General features: G+C 37.6%; 1 protein-coding gene across 3 annotated transcripts in view; it reads left to right on the plus strand.

Annotated features, from left to right (window-relative positions):
• The window catches only part of adcy2a (adenylate cyclase 2a), a 157,243-nt gene that overhangs the window by 115,087 nt on the left and 24,970 nt on the right, over positions 1-17,186 (plus strand). For all 3 annotated transcript variants that reach the window (XM_026284118.1, XM_026284119.1, XM_026284120.1), the window contains 11 exons: positions 1,293-1,441; positions 2,136-2,247; positions 2,565-2,692; positions 4,333-4,491; positions 4,645-4,777; positions 4,985-5,161; positions 5,560-5,603; positions 8,817-8,897; positions 8,997-9,066; positions 9,271-9,368; positions 9,691-9,775. In XM_026284118.1, the coding sequence (XP_026139903.1) occupies positions 1,293-1,441; positions 2,136-2,247; positions 2,565-2,692; positions 4,333-4,491; positions 4,645-4,777; positions 4,985-5,161; positions 5,560-5,603; positions 8,817-8,897; positions 8,997-9,066; positions 9,271-9,368; positions 9,691-9,775 (1,236 nt within the window). The remainder of the gene's footprint in view (positions 1-1,292; positions 1,442-2,135; positions 2,248-2,564; positions 2,693-4,332; positions 4,492-4,644; positions 4,778-4,984; positions 5,162-5,559; positions 5,604-8,816; positions 8,898-8,996; positions 9,067-9,270; positions 9,369-9,690; positions 9,776-17,186) is intronic.

The raw sequence follows: 17,186 nt of genomic DNA on the forward strand, positions 1-17,186 counted from the left end.
AGGCTATGGGTAATGAATTGTGTATTCTACAGCTCAGTGGTCTCAGCAACCACTGCAACATTACACAGTTTTCTGCTGTTGTTATTATTGAAGTAGATACTACATTCATCTAATAGCAAATGTATTAGTCAAAAAAAGGATGATGCATTTGTTACAGCTTAAATAAATGCTAATAAAATTATCATTATTGTAAAATGATTTTTATAAGTTCATTATGGTTGAATAGAGGAAATGTACCAGACCTACTGGACATTTAACCTTCTCTTGCATGTAGTACAGAGTTCAAGCTTTCATAAGCTTTAATAATGAGCCTCCAGACTATCCCTGTTAGATCTAATTAAATTCATTCACACTTTATGCCTTGTAAGGAAATCTTATAAAGTTTAAATTAATGCAGTAATCTCAGTTTTACCTTTTCACAAAAGTCCACTTTAACCCAATCTCATCAATCACAGAAGAATATCACATTACAGAAGCCTTAGACTCACGGATTTTCACATCTCCTGTGAAAAATGTGAGCTAAGGTATAATTTGCTGAAAGAGCTCCAGTAAAGAAAGGTTAATATAGCAGAACTAATGTGCAGCAGGATTTTCTGTGATGTTTAAATGCAGATTGACCACCTGCAGTAATGGTCTTGCTTAATATAAATTTTTAATGTGGGGTTTTAAAAGTTATAGTGTTTCCCATTTATTATAGATATGTTGTATTCACCAGACAAACATCCAAGTTCCAAAAGTCATAAAACCAATGAAAACTATAACCTAAAAATGGCTAATCTAAATTGTAACTGGTTGTATTCAAATCCAATAATACTATTTAGTATCCCTGAATCAAACTAATGTAATGATACCAACAAAACTTATTTTTATGGGTAAAATCAAGTAAAAATTGCTCTTTAAGGTGACAATTGAGGGTTATAATGTTGTACAGTGTAGGTAGCTGACCCTATGGCAAAATCATAATTGGTTAATATATTTATTTATTTACAAAACCTATTAACTAAAACATTCTTAGGGGTCATAATAAAGTAACATACCCTTTAGAATAGCCTTCATATTGGAAACACGTCTATATGGTGCCTTTGGATGCTCTCCAGAGCGTTTCTTCACTTATTTCTTTGCATTTTTTTTTGTTCAGAAGACTGTGTGTGCTGTTCTTTTAGGTAACAGAAACTTTTGTATCAGACTCAAATCTCTAATGCACATAAGAGACAAGCCAGACAAGTGTGCATGTGAGATATAATTATCTCACATTATCTCTCATTCCTTGTTGTGGTGTGTTTTTGCTACAGGAACGTCTGTTGCTGTCTCTGCTTCCTGCTCACATTGCCCGAGTGATGAAAGCTGAAATCATACAGAGACTACAGGGGCCAAAGTTTGGTCAGGTGGAAAACACCAACAACTTCCATAATTTATATGTACAGCGTCACACCAATGTCAGGTGTGTTGATTATATAAATAGAAAATAAGAATTTTCACCACATGGGTGGCAGGGGGAGATTGGGGCTTTGGGGGGTGGGGTAATAAAAAATATATGTACTTCTGAGCTCTTTTGAGACAATGTGTTGTATTTCTCTCAATTGGACTGTTTGTTACTAAACCAATTTAGCCGCCTAAGATATTATTATTATTATTATTATTATTATTATTATTATTTCCAATAAAGTAACCGTGTCCGTCAAGTTCCACTGTCTCACAGTTTTTAAAGTACTTTCTCATTTAACTTAATATTTTGTAGTGCTAAAATTATTGCTTGTTACTTATGCTTTAATTCCCTGTGAGACAGCAGCATTAGCAGGAAATTTTATCTATGCCTGTAATGCACAGAAATGAAAAGGTCAGGGATTTAAAAGAATACAAAATAATTATGTCACATGAAGTGTCACACGTTCAGACATGCAGAGATCTTGAGAAACACAATATTCTGAGGGTGCTTTTCTTGTGGTGGTTCATTTTGTTATGGTCTGAGGGGAACATTGCAATTAGCATTATTGTATTGTTCTACTGTATGATAAATATAATAAGTCCGAAGCAATTAAGCAGTGTCAGATGCATTAAATAGTTAATCTAAATAAATACGGATGTCTTTTTTTTCCAATCCTTAGTCACCCATACAAATGTATGTTCTCTTACAGTATTTTGTATGCTGACATCGTTGGATTTACCCGCTTGGCCAGCGATTGCTCACCTGGAGAGCTGGTCCATATGTTAAATGAGCTATTTGGCAAATTTGACCAAATTGCCAAGGTAAGCTGGATCTCCTAGTCCAGTGACAAGTACTTTATTGATACAAACCTTCTGGTTTGGAAAATATAGCACATATAAAAAAACTCAACTCAAATGTTGCAGATAATTTAAAACATATTATATATATATATATATATATATATATATATATATATATATATATATATATATATATATATATATATATATTATTATTATTATTATTATTATTATTATATAATATATAATATATATATTTTTTATAATTTTTTATACTTTTTTTTTCTTTTCTTTTTTTTCTGGTTGATGACATACATGTTTGTTTCTGTGTGTTTCAGGAAAATGAATGTATGAGAATAAAAATTTTAGGGGACTGTTATTACTGTGTATCTGGCCTCCCAGAGTCCTTGCCAAATCATGCCAAAAACTGTGTGAAGATGGGTCTTGACATGTGCGAAGCTATTAAGTAAGTTCAGCCACACATGTCTGCTATCAGTGGTTCTCAGCTGGTGTTTTAAATTTTAATTTGACCTACTACTACTAAATACTCCAATAAACTAGTCTGGTACTTAAGGTCTACAATATGGGTTCTGCTGCAAAATCAAATGAGACCCACCAGTCAAAACATCTGTCAAACTGTACATTTACAAAGAGCTTGTATATCTGTTGTTTCCTTTATATCTTAGCTGAAACATTCTTTGCCTGTGATTAGCTTGAACACCTCTGGACCTGTTCACACTTTGTCTCTAAAGAACAGCATTGTGAACATCTGGCTTTATTTCAAATTAAAACAGGATATTAGAACATAAATAATTGAAATCATCATTCTGTTTATATTTACATGTAACTTCAATTTGAATCAAATTAAAAGCATTTTATTATACAATAAACAGACCAGGATTTAAGCAAACTGTGTAATTTCTATGATAGAATTTAGGCAGTGTCAGTCCAGCAGCAAAGCTTCTATTCCAGTCCTATAATCCTCCATGCAGAGGGGCTGATTGGTCTCAGCCCAGCGCTGCTGTGAAGGACATGATACCTGACCATCCTGATAATGAGTTAGTGGCCTCAGAGGTCAGACTGTGGAAAATGACTGGTGCTGAGTCTAGACGAGAGAGCTGTCTTTTTCTTATCTCTATCTGTTCTGCAGAAACCTGGAAGAATGAAATCTCTCTATTAGTAGTTGCTGGCAAATTGTGGTGTTGGAAAATATGCTGTGATTTCCCGTTTAAAGATTGCAGGAAAACTTGTTGGAAACACAGATTTAGAATAACTTATTATCAACCATAAAAAGTACATTTTATGATTATTCTATAAAAATGCTATATTGTAGTTTTTAAGTACTTATTTCCAGAGTGTAGAAATACTTGAGTTTTCATTTTTAAACCAAGTGCAAATCAATGTTTTACAGATCAGCACCTTTAATAAAATTAATAATTCACACCAAAATTTTATTTGTTGTTAATTTTTCATTTCTCATGTTTTTCTAAACCCTTTTATTTTCTTCTGTGGAAACCAAAAGGACATTTTAAATAATGTTATAACGGCTGAGAACATTTCTGAATAAATAACAAAATCATATTGATCATGGTCTGCAAAATTACAGTTTAGAATGTGCTAAAGAAATATTTAAGAGCTATAAGTTAATGCAAATTTTTATATTCTCCACATGATGCAATTGTATGGCTTCAGAAGACATGTAATATAACATTAGAAACACAAGGCTCAATTTTGTTGATCTATGTTGATTATTTATAACTTGAAATCCTAAGGTCCTACTCAGATAGCTGTATGGAAAAAAGCAGCTAGGACATGTTGTTAAGCATCTTATTTTATGCTCTAAAGAAGAAAGAAATTCACAGGTTTGGTACACTGGATGAGTAAATGATTAATTTACAACAGAGTCATGCTGACCACTTTTGGTGCATCTCTTTCAAATTGTGAATTGGAGTCACAAAATCAACTTTCAAAAGGTCATGCCTTTTAAAAGGCCAAAGCCATGTCTCTTGTCTCAATGTGTTTCTAATTGTGTTATGGTATAAGGTTAAATCAATGCTCTGGTGTCTGATGGCGTGTGTTGTTTTTCCTTCTTCATTTTCTGTATAGGAAAGTGCGAGACGCCACAGGAGTGGACATTAATATGCGAGTTGGTGTTCACTCTGGAAATGTTCTCTGTGGTGTGATTGGCCTCCAGAAATGGCAATATGATGTCTGGTCACATGATGTGACTTTAGCCAATCACATGGAAGCAGGTGGTGTACCTGGGTAAGCCATTGTGGTGGTTTTATTTTATTGTTTGTTTAATTTTTAATTAAAGCTATTCATAATTATAACATGCATTTTCAGTTTGTAGAAGATGTGAAACTGTTGAAAATCTGGTCAGAAAAACAATAGTAATTGCAAGTTCTTGATGAATAGACGAGTCCACATCACCTCAGTGACTCTTGAGCACTTGAATGAGGCATATAAGGTTGAAGATGGAGATGGACAGGAGCGTGATCCTTATCTTAAAGAGCATGAAGTTGTAACCTACTTAGTGATCAACCCAAAGGTATGAAGAACAAATTAATAGTCACTTTTATTTCCTTCAAGTCTAAAGCTTTCTTTCAAAACCTAGCCATTGTCACTGCTGATGATGCTGTCATTACAAAAATCCTGTGGCAATATGTTTCATGTTGTAAAGCTATCCAAGGCACTTACTAAATGTAGCTCAGTGTGTTTAGTGAAGTTTGTCTATACTGTGGTCTGTTTTTTTCAGGCAGAGAGAAAAAGTCCTCAGCACCACTACAGACCCAGACCCACCATGTATGGGACTAAAATGAGAGCTTCAGTGAGGATGACCAGATACCTGGAGTCATGGGGTGCAGCCAAGCCTTTCGCCAATCTTCACCACAGAGACAGCATGACCAATGAGAATGGAAAAATCAACACTTCTGTGAGCTTGCCTATGAGACACTATAAACTCTACAATAAACAATAGCAGTTCTCAACAGTCCTCCTTTTCTTCTTCTTCTTCTTCTTCTTCTTCTTCTTCTTCTTTCCCTTCAGGGCCTAGATTTTAGAATGGAGATTTTATAGTTAAACTGCTTAATGCCCGAAAATAAATAAAAACATGTCTATATATATATATATATATATATATATATATATATATATATATGTCATGTACATGTGTTTCCATTCTATAGCTGTCAATACATGTATGTATGTATTTTTTTTTTTTTTTTACAAAAACATATGTAAACAACTTTCGTTCTTGTGGCTTTTATTTGTTTAAGATGTCCCTACTGCTAAAAATTACTCACCACATACTCTTTTTTTATTTATTTACAGGATGTCCCCATGGGCCAGTACCACTTTCAGAGGCGTTCAGAAAGGTGGATTAAACTTCTGTATATTTATACACACATATATATATGCGACTTATAGTCAGGTGCGACTTATTTTTCAAAATTAATTTGACATGAACAGTAGCGGACTGGGACAGTAAATCAGGCCGGGAATTTGACTCATCCCAGGCCACCTCTGTTGTTGCAGTCACTATCATCCAATTCATGTGTCCACCAGACTGCTAAACTTTTTGCCTCTTTCAGTTGTTTGAATTGGGTTATACTTAAAAAAAAAAAAAAAAAAAATCAAAATTCTTAGACTGTGGACGGGCAAAATAATCAAATGAAGTATCAAAAAGTATCAAGGCATTCATTGTCTCTATCATCTTTCCCTTAATCTCCCTCTCTCTCACTCATTGAGTTTCTCTGCAATATGAAATAAGCACTTTCAATAATTTATATTAATTATGCAGCCATCAATTGTATGTCCCAATGATCATAGTCCTAGAATATATATATATATATATATATATATATATATATATATATATATATATATTTTTTTTTTATTATTTTTTTTTTTTTTTATAGATTTTATCTATTGTAAGTCGCTTTGAATGAAAGCGTCCATCTGCCAAATGATTATGTAAATATTAGGGTGGAACAGTTCAACTTTTTCACAGTTCGGTTTGTTTCACGGTTTTAGAGTCAGGGTTTCGGTACTGTTGTATGTTCTATGTTTATAGAAAAACGATATACTTTCAAAAATATATCATATTATTAAGAGTATATATTTATTTTTTAGGTAGGTCTTGCATTAGAGATAAGGTACAGAAATTAAAGTAATCAAATGTAAAACAGCATTGCATTTTGGACTATAAATTAAAGATTATTCTTTATTAACGTAAAAAAAAAAGCTTTTTAATCAAGAGCAATGAGTGTTTTTTTGTTGTTGTTGCTGTTCGATTAATATAAAGACTGTCACTTTAAGAGAATGCACTGATACAGTGTTCGTATTAGTATTGAACAAGAGTGAATGATTAGTAGAGGCATTTTTCATCGCTGTTGTTGTAATATCTGGGAATCCAGAATGCGCATGAATCAACAGAAACATATATTATTTTAACCCTGTTTGTTTTACGTGTTATTCATAGTAAACCATATTACAGATGCTTTGTCAGATTTAAGTTGAACAGTGGTCCCAGCACGTGCCGAACCGTGTGTGGTGAACTTAACGGTTCGGTTTTTTCAGAGAACCGTCCCATCTAGTAAATATAAATGTAATTATGACCGACCTGCTCCCTTACTGGCGAACATGGCTGGGATTTTGCAGCAACTTGCTGCGTCTGTGGCCAGGGCTTTTCTCCTCTTTATTCGTTCCGTCTCTGCTCCTCCTTTGCTTTCACGCTCCTGGATTCATTTTTTTGGGCGATTTTCTAAGATAAAGCCTGCCTCTGGATACAGCCAATTAGGTAGTGCTTCGCTGATGTTTGGTCATGTGGTGGTGTCATTTTCACTCTGCGATCGCCTGATTCGTAGATTCATAAGACCGTCAATTAATTCGCAGTTGCATAACAGCCTATTGCACGTCAGCCTGATCGACTGCACAGCAGCAGCCAGCAGGCCAGAATGACCGTCAGGCCACCGGGAAATGTCCCGGTGCTCCCGATGGCCAGTCTGCCCCTGGACATGAACCAAGAGAAATGAACTAACAGAAAACATTACCGTCTACAGCCGCGAGAGGGTGCTCTATGCTGCCAAAGATGCTCCTCAGTGCTCCTGTAGTCTACACTGAGCAACATATAGCGCCCTCTCGCGGCTGTAGACGGTAATGTTTTATCTTGGTTCTTGGTTCTAAATAAATGCGAGTTATAGTCTGGTGCGTACGGAAGTTCTAAGCGGCCATGCATTATAATTTTTTTTCCTTTTTGTTTTCTCGTTATAACGACTTAATTTTCTCGTTATCTCGACATAACGAAAGTTCGTTTTCTCGTTATAACGACTTATTTTTCTCGTTATCTTGACATAACGAAAGTTTGTTTTCTTGTTATAACGACATGACAGTTTTACTGTTGCTATAGTAACAAACTCAACTTTGACAGGCATCTGATGGACAACCATGCAGGCGCTCTTACTGTAGCCTATATTTCAGCAAATTTTGCTTCGCCTATGTAATAATGTCTACAGTACTGTACATAAATAAAGGCTGATCAATCACTGTTGATTTTTCCAGAGACAGTACAACGAACGTTTTGTTTTTGTAATTAACATGTTTAAATGGCAACACTGCGCCATTAGAGCTGCTTGTATTAAACTCTCTTTTAATTTTCCCTTTATTTTAGATAAAATTATATATAATTTGTCATTTGTAGTAGTCATTATATGATGTGGCAGATATCATGTGTGTTACAAGCTTCTGTTTGAAAAGAGCGTTCATGTGTAGCCTACGTGTAGTGTATGTGTGTGTGTAGAAAAAAAATGATTACAACATTATAGGACAAAACTGAATTAAATTAGCCTATGGATTTTACATATACATCACATTTCTCATCAATATGGTTAACAATAAAGATTAGTAATAAGGAAAAGAAGCACATCAGCTACATCGTTAAATCCCGTCCTACTGTAGATAAATAGAATACAGTGATGTCAACATTGGTTTTGATAAGCAGTTATTTTATGACACAGAACGCGTTGGTGAAACTCATGCATCTAGCAGGACCTTAATACACAAAATATTCATATTGATTCAAGCATTTAACATTTATGAATTAATTAGATGTCAGTAATGAACAAGACTGCACAAACTGTAGTGATCACGAGGAAGGTCCGCGTACAGTAAAGTGGATAGTATACAACACCCCATCAGTTATATTCAGTTCTATAGTGCCACCTGCTGGCGCAGTTTTGTAACTTCTTAGAGAAAACTAAGTCGTTATAACGAGAAAACGAACTTCGTTATGTCGAGATAACGAGAAAATTAAGTCGTTATAACGAGAAAACAAAAAGAAAAAATATTATAATGCATGGCCGCTTAGAACTTCCGTAGGTGCGACTTATATATGTTTTTTTCCTCGTCATGACGTATTTTTGGACTGATGCGACTTATATTCAAGTGCGACTTATAGTCCGAAAAATACGGTATTTAAATGCATACAGTACAATTATAGATTTATATAATTAATTTAAATGGTAAATATATTTTATGCTTATTAATGCATGACAAAGACAAAGTAATTAATATGTCAATGTCCTCCTCAGAACAAAATCTCAGAAGAAGCGTTTTGAGGAGGAACTCAATGAGAGGATGATTCGAACTTTTGATGGCATCAATTCTCAAAAGTAGGTCATCTCATATCTCTGCTTCATTTGCCCATGATGTTTAGTGTTCCAGTTCTTTGTTGGTTGGTTTTATCTATACGTGTATTTTTATTTCCATAGACAATGGCTCAAATCGGAGGACATTCAGAGAATATCGTTGTTTTTTCACAATAAAACACTGGAAAAAGAGGTAAGCACTGATACTTTGTAAGCTTATGTTAATTTGATCTAGAGTCATTTATAGTTTTTTAATAATACATCACCATATCAGTAACTGAAACATACCTATTTGTTGTCATCCACGATAATATAGAATGAAACAAATCAGTCAACTAGACTAAAAAATACCAAATTGTTAGATTCTGTATGAGAAAAGTGTATCCTTTCACTGCAGTATAGAGCAACGACCCTGCCAGCCTTCAAATATTATGTCACCTGTGCCTGCTTGATATTCTTCTGCATTTTCATTGTTCAGATCCTGGTTCTGCCAAAGTAAGTTTGTTCATATTCTGCACCTGTTTCACAATGCATGACAACACACGAAATTTCATAGAAGGGTTTAAAGAATGCAATCTGTATCCAAATGCATATAAATATTTTGTTTACCATATAATTCTTAATTTCTACTGACTTAAGTTTTTCTCTGTTACAAAAGGTCTTTATTTATAATCTTCACTTTAATGAACTGGAGCTGTCACAATGAATATGTTAAATAAGAGTTGGAGATGCCAGGATAAATTTTTGATCAAGAACACCTTTTATCACTTTCTTCCCTTTGTGATTTAAGACACCATGTCCTTTCTGTCTATTTCAGAACTGCAATATTGGGAATTTCATTTGGAATGTCTTTCTTAATTCTGTCTGTGATTCTGTTCATTTGCTTCATTGGCCATTTCTTGGTAAGTACCAATGGAATCTAGTGATAATTAGCAATATAATTTTAACACTGTTTTAGCAAAACCCAATCATTAATTTAACACAATGTACATTACATTACATTGCTATTTGTTCTTTTTGGAAGAATATTTATATAATATGTGCACATAGACGAGTGCTCAATCATATGAAGTACTTCGCTATAAGTCAACAAGAATTGGCACACTGCATCTGCTGTTCCCAAATATTAATTTATTAAAACATAAACACAGCATTTTGAGCCTAAGGTCTTTGTCAGGCAAAATTGACACTTCAGATAACTAGATTCTTGTTTACTTATATTGACATCTTTTTGGAAGAAACACATATGTCTGCTATTGTTTGGGGAATTCGGTATACTTGTGAAAAAGAAGTACACTTCAGTATACTTACTATAAAATAAAAATAAATTGAAGTGATACATTTAATTGCATGTTTATATTTAAATTAAACTGTATTATAGTTCAATTTTATATTAAATGCAATCTGAACTTAAGAGGTGCAAGAGGTAAAATTGCAATTAAGTACTTAAGTACCAACACAGTCTCACTCCCAATTCGTCATATATTGACGCTTAGTCAGGACACCCTGGTGTCACTTTTTGACAATCAAGGTACCCCTTTAGTTTCATTTTTTTTTTTTTTCAGTTGTTTGTCTTAATTTAATGGTCTTCATGCAAATAAATTATAAATCAAAAAGAAGATACAAAAGATTTAACAATGTCCAAAATAGCACTGCAGGTTTTCAAGGTTTTTGTCTTTGGTCCATGAATACGAGCTGTAGATAGTTCCATAGAAACAATGTCAAGCAAAGATAAGCCCCATACACGTCTGGTCATTGAATGGGAAGGAACCCAGCAAATAACTAACATTTTTTTGCAGCAGTAAGAGCAGATAAAAGTATGTTACCCTTTCAGTCGGTCACTCTCGACGCCACGTCGGTGACCGACGAATATGGGATATCGATTCGATAGACCAATCTACTTCGAGTGTAAACTAAACGAGCCAATGCACATTGGCATGCAATTATTGCATCCAGCTGCCGCTGATCACTGCGTGAGTATAAGAGGGCAGCAGGTGGAATGCATACCAGCTTTTCGCTAAAAGAGCTTCACGGGTGCGTCTTTGTAAAGATGATGGATCGTCCTTATAAGGATGTCGTTTCACCCGTGCGTTTCTGGGTGCGGTCGTTACCTGGCAATGGGTGATGGTCACGATCGCTGCCTCACGTTTCTGGGCGTCAAGCACGCTGAGGTGGCTTTCGTGGATGAGTCATGTTCTCACTGCGGGAATATGACTATCTCGGATCTGCAAACCAGCCTCTGCTGGTCAGCGCTACCCAGCCCGTCTCGCTGGCTTCTGCAAGCCATCAGCCTCGGCTATGCGATTCAGATCGCTCGGCTTCCCCCCAAGCTCTGCGGTGTCCGTGTCACTACAGTGAAAGCGTCCGATGCCCTTGTCTTGTGGGAAGAGATCGCAGTCCAACTGGCGAAGGACGCGATAGAGTCGGTCCCTCCAGCCAATATGAGGACGGAGTCTTACAGCCCGTACTTCATTGTACCCAAGAAAGGCGGTGGTTTACGACCGATCTTGGATCTGCGAGTTTTGAATCGGGCCCTCCATCGGCTACCGTTCAAAATGTTGACACAGAAACGCATTTTCAGGTGCAGCCGTCCCCAAGATTGGTTTGCAGTGATCGACCTGAAGGACGTGTATTTTCATGTGTCCATACTTCCGCGCCACAGACCTTTTCTGCGGTTTGCGTTCGAAGGACTAGCATATCAGTACAAGGTCCTGCCCTTCCGGCTGTCCCGGTCTCCCCGTGTCTTCACGAAAGTCATGGAGGCAGCTCTTGTTCCTCTCAGAGAGCAGAGTTTTTGCATTCTCAACTACTTAGACGATTGGCTGGTACTAGCACAGTCTCGAGATCAGTTGTGCGAGCTGAGAAAAGAGCAAACTCTCGCCGTTGCAGAGGATCTCTTTTCTCGGTATGGAGTTGGATTCGGTCGAACAGACAGCACGCCTCACAGAGGAACGTGTGCGGTCGGTGCTAACCTGCTTGAATACGTTCAAGATCAGGACATCGGTCCCACTGAAACTCTTTCAGAGGCTCCTGGGGCATATGGTGGCCATGGCGGCACTTACACCGACTATTACATATGAGACCACTCCAGCATTGGCTTTATGGCCAAGTCCCGAGGTGGGCGTGGAAGCGCGGCACTCACCGGGTCCAAGTTATACCGGCCTGTTGCCAAACCCTCACTCCGTGGTCAGATCTTGCATCATGCTGTGGTTTACACGGATGCCTCCACCACCCGCTGGGGGGCCACGTACAACGGGCATGCAGCCTCAGGGGTTTGGACGGGCCCGCAGCTGCAGTGGCACATCAATTGCCTAGAGTTGTTAGCAACACACCTTGCCTTGAACCGTCTCAAAGGTCTCTTACGAGGCAAGCATGTGCTGGTCCGAGTGGACAACACTGCGACTGTTGCGTACATCAACCGACAAGGTGGTCTGTGCTCTCGTCGCATCTTGCAACTCGCCCGCCACCTCCTCCTCCTTTGGAGTCAGAAGGTTCTGAGGTCACTTCGTGCCGTTCACATTCCAGGCATGCTCAGTTGTACAGCCGACGAGCTGTCTCGAGCAATGCTCCTGGGAGAATGGCGACTCCATCCCCTGACGGTCCAGCTGATTTGGAGGCAGTTCAGAGCCGCTCAGGTAGACCTGTTTGCTGCTCCAGAGACCTCTCACTGCCAGGTTTTCTACTCCCTGACCAAGGGAACTCTCGGCACGGACGCACTGGCACACAGCTGGCCGCGGGTCCTACGCAAGTATGCGTTTCCCCCAGTGAGCCTTCTCGCACAGACATTGTGCAAAGACTGGGAGGAGCAAGTCTTGCTAGTAGCGCCATATTGGCCTACTCGGACCTGGTTCCCCGAACTAGTGCTCCTCTCGACAGCCCCTCCTTGGCCGGTTCCTCTGAGGAGGGATTTACTGACTCAGAGACGGGGCACCATTTGCCACCCACGTCCAAACCTTTGGAAACTCCATATTTGGTCCCTGGACGGGACGCGGAGGTTCTAGGTGACCTACCCCAAGAGGTAGTGAACACCATCACTTCGGCAAGAGCACCGTCTACGAGACACGCCTATGCCTTGAAGTGGAACCTGTTCGTTGAGTGGTGTTCTTCTCACCGAGAAGACCCCCGAAGATGCCCGATTGTGGTCATGCTACCCTTTCTATAGCAAGGGTTGGAGCAAAGGCTGTCTCCCTCCACCCTCAAAGTCTAGGTTGCCGCTATTGCTGCGTACCATGACCCCGTGAATGGGAAGTCTTTGAGTAAGCATGACCTCAGAATAATTGCATGCCAATGTGCATTGGCTCGTTTAGTTTACACTCGAAGTAGATTGGTCTATCGAAGCGATATCCCATATTCGTTGGTCACCGACGTGGCGTCTCCGTTCCCTCCTTCAGGGAACGAGGGATACCATACGTAACCGAGACGTTCTCTGTTGCGGAGACAGAGACAATATTGAAAGATTATTTAAAAAAGAAAAGAAAAGAAAAATAAGAAAAAGATGTGGAGTCAAAACCACATTATTTTTCTAATAGGAATGATATATCATGAGCAAACTGAGACCAGAAAGAAGAAAGTGCAAAGCATTCCCCCCAAAAATTTAAATATGTATAGAGTGCCCCTGTGGACATATATTGCAATTTGGGGAAATCTGGTTGGAACTTGCCGTCCACATTTGCTAGATTTTATAATATAGACGTTCATGCTAGGGTACTTTCTGTGTAAAAGTCACCTTTTTTTCCTCTATCGCATGCTCTAGGCCATTCTTTGCCCAAGACTCAAACTCTGCTCGTATGTGCTTGGTCCCCTTGGTACTGAGGCGATACAGATACGAGATGATCAAGCTAGGCCAGACTTAACCTCATTGAGCTTATTCTGCTCCTAGCTGCTATTGTCATATCTTGGTATCACAAGTCAAGTATGATTGCGTTGGTCATCCACCCTTCTTAGCATGGCATGAATGAACTGGGTTCCCATAGCGTCTTCGACGCAGTACGAGTGAAGTATTGAAAGGGAATGTACTCGGTTACTAACATAACCATGGTTCCCTGAAATACGGGAATCCTTAATTTTGTCTATAGGCTTTCAAAAACAGACACACATTTATTGTCACATAAAATTACAGCCTACAAGAATACAGTCTTTACTTTATTTACATTTACATTTATTCAATTAGGAGACAATTTTATCCAAAGTGACTTACAAATGAGGACAGTGGTAGCAATCAAAAACAATATATATATATATATTATTTGTTTATTTATTTATTTATTTTTAAAGAATAGAATTAGAATAGTGAGTGCTAAAGTTAGAGAGTCAAATAAAGATGGAAGAGATGGGTTTTAAGCCGATTCTTGAAGATGGCTAAGGACTCAGCTGCTCGGATTGAGTCGGGGAGGACATTCCACCAGGAGAGAACATTTTATTTAAAAGTCAGTAAAAGTGACTTTGTGCTTCTTTGGGATGGCTTAATCAAGCGACATTCACTTGCAGAATGCAAGCTTCTAGAGGGCACATGAGTCTGAAGTAATACATTTTAGGTAAATGGGTGCAGAGCCAGTGGTAGTTTTGTAGGAAAATTTGCAAGTGCAAATTGATAAACAGAGGTGTGACGTGTATTCTTTTTGGCTCATTAAAAATTGATCTTGCTGCTGCATTCTGGATTAATTGTAAAGGTTTGATAGAACTGGCTGGAAGACCTGCCAAGAGAGCATTGCATTAGTCCAGCCTAGACAGAACAAGAGCTTGAACAAGGAGTTGTGCAGCATGTTCCGAAAGAAAGGGTCTGATCTTCTTGATGTTGAATAAAGCAAATCTGCAGAATTGGACAGTTTTAGCAATGTGGTCTGAGAAAATCAGCTGATCATCAATCATAACTCCAAGGTTTCTGGATGTGTTTAAAGGAGTTATGGATGATGTGCCTAACTTGATCCGTGAAATTGTGATGAAACGATGGGTTTGCTGGAACCACAAGCAGTTCTGTCTTGGCAAGGTTTAGTTGAAGTTGATGGTAATTCCAGCAAGAAATGTCTGTTAGACAAGGTGAGATGTGAGTAGCTTCCGTCGGATAATCAGGATGGAATGAGAGGTAGAGTTGAGTGTCATCAGCATAGCAGTGGTATGAACAGCCATGTTTCTGAATGACAGAACCTAATGATGCCATGTAGACAGAGAAGAGAAGTGGTCCAAGAACTGAGGCTTGAGGCATCCCAGTAGTTAGATGTTGTGACTTGGACACCTCACCTCTCCAAGATACTTTGAAGGACCTGTCTGGTAGGTAAGACTCAAACCACTGAAGTGTGGTTCCTGAGATTCCCTTTGCCAGTAGGGTTGATAGGAGGATCTGGTGGTTAACTGTGTCAAAAGCAGCGGACAGATCAAGCAGGATAAGTACTGAAGATTTGGATTCCGCTCTTGCCAGTCTTAGGGCTTCAACAACTGAGAGCAAGGCAGTCTAAGCTGAATGTCCACTTCTGAAACCAGATTGGTTGCTGTCAAGGAGGTTGTTCTGTGTGAGAACTGCAGAGACTTGGTTGAACACAGCTAGTTCAGTACAGGAAGGAGATGAGATGGAATAGGATCAAGCGGGCAATTTGTAGGATGATTAGAAAGGATGAGTTTGGAGACTTCTGCCTCAGAGAGTGAAGAGAAGGATGAAAATGATTGTATGTTTGTTGGTGATATGAGCTTGACTCATTGTGGTTTAAAAAATTGTGCACTGATGTTTTTTTATTTTATTAATGAAAAACGTGTCAACTGGGAGGGTGAGAGTGAGCGTAGGTTACGTCGAAAGATGACATGTGGAGGGGTAAATGATGTGTCAGGGACCTTGTTGAGGTTAAGTGTGAGGAGGAAGTGATCCAACATGTGCAGTGAAGTAACCAGTACATGATCAGTAGAGCAGTGTCATGTATAAATAAGGTCCAGTTGGTTGCCTGATTTGTGAGTAGCAGTAGTTGACACTCGACTGAGATCAAAAGAGGCAAGCAGAATGTGGAAATCAGCATACAGAGGTGGATGTTGAAATCTCCAAGCATAACTAGGGGAGTATCATCCTCAGGAAAGGTTGAGAGCAACACATCTAATTCATCCAGAAAGTTACCTAGTGGTCCTGGGGGTCGATAGACAACTACAAAATGTAAGAGATTAGGTAACAGTGACTGAATGAGATTCAAAGGAGCTGTTGATACCAAAAGATGGTAAAGGTTTAATTTTTTCCAATCATTAGAGATGAGCAGACCAGTATTTCCACCTCTTCCAGTCAAACTTTATAAGCATGATTGATGTGCATTAACAGTATTTACAAAAAATGTAGTAGCAATTTTAAGTAACCTAATAATACTGTACATTATTTAAAGAAATAAATGTTAAATGAAGGTGACATAATAATTAATATAATAATCATAATAATAATAATAATAATAATAATAATAATAATAATAATAATAATAATTATTATTATTATTATTATTATTATTATTATTGATTTAGTAAGTAGGGTGAGATGGAAGAAAATGTTTTCTTATAAGCCCATATTATGTACATATTCTTTTGATATTTATTATCAATAAACTTAATTTTATTTTCATTTGAATCCTGTCTATATATTGCGTGGGCATTACATAAGCCATTGCCATTACCTCGACAAAATTATCTTGTAGCCACTAGTTAATGATATATATGTCATAATCTCGACTTGCTATGATGTTCCCACTATTTTATATCTTGTGGCCACAATGTATTTTCATGACAAATAAACCATGAACCAAACATGAAGATTCAACACAATTTACTAAACTTCTTGTGCACGAAGTGAAGAGCAGAAGTTCTCAATTATTTTCGCACCTATTTTACTTTGCACATAAATTTTATTTTCTTTTACGCACAAAATCCAAGAAAACAAAGTGCCCGCCCATTTCTAAGTCACAACCCAAATATAAATACACATTTAGATGTTATTGCTAAATCTGTTGGTAGTGCAAGTACTAAATGGAAGAATATAGACACAGTGCAATATATATTAGACATAATCACTGACAATCTTACATTAAAATTGAATTGATCTTTATTTTTAATTTTTTTTACAGTATAAAAAAGTAACAGATTATAAAGTTTTAAGGGTTGATGTTGTACAGGTTGTTGCTGATGTCAATTTAATTGTGTAAATTTTGGAAGGTCTTATGCTTGTTTAACACTGTGATAGTTGTTCTGACTCAGCTCTTAGTAGCTTTATTTATTATATTACAAAAGCATCAACAGCAGTAATATTTCCCAAATGTACAAGAAAAGAAAACCGGTGCATGAAATGAAGTGAATCAT

Source organism: Carassius auratus, chromosome 16 (assembly GCF_003368295.1).
Source record: "Carassius auratus strain Wakin chromosome 16, ASM336829v1, whole genome shotgun sequence".
Lineage (NCBI taxonomy): Eukaryota > Metazoa > Chordata > Actinopteri > Cypriniformes > Cyprinidae > Carassius > Carassius auratus.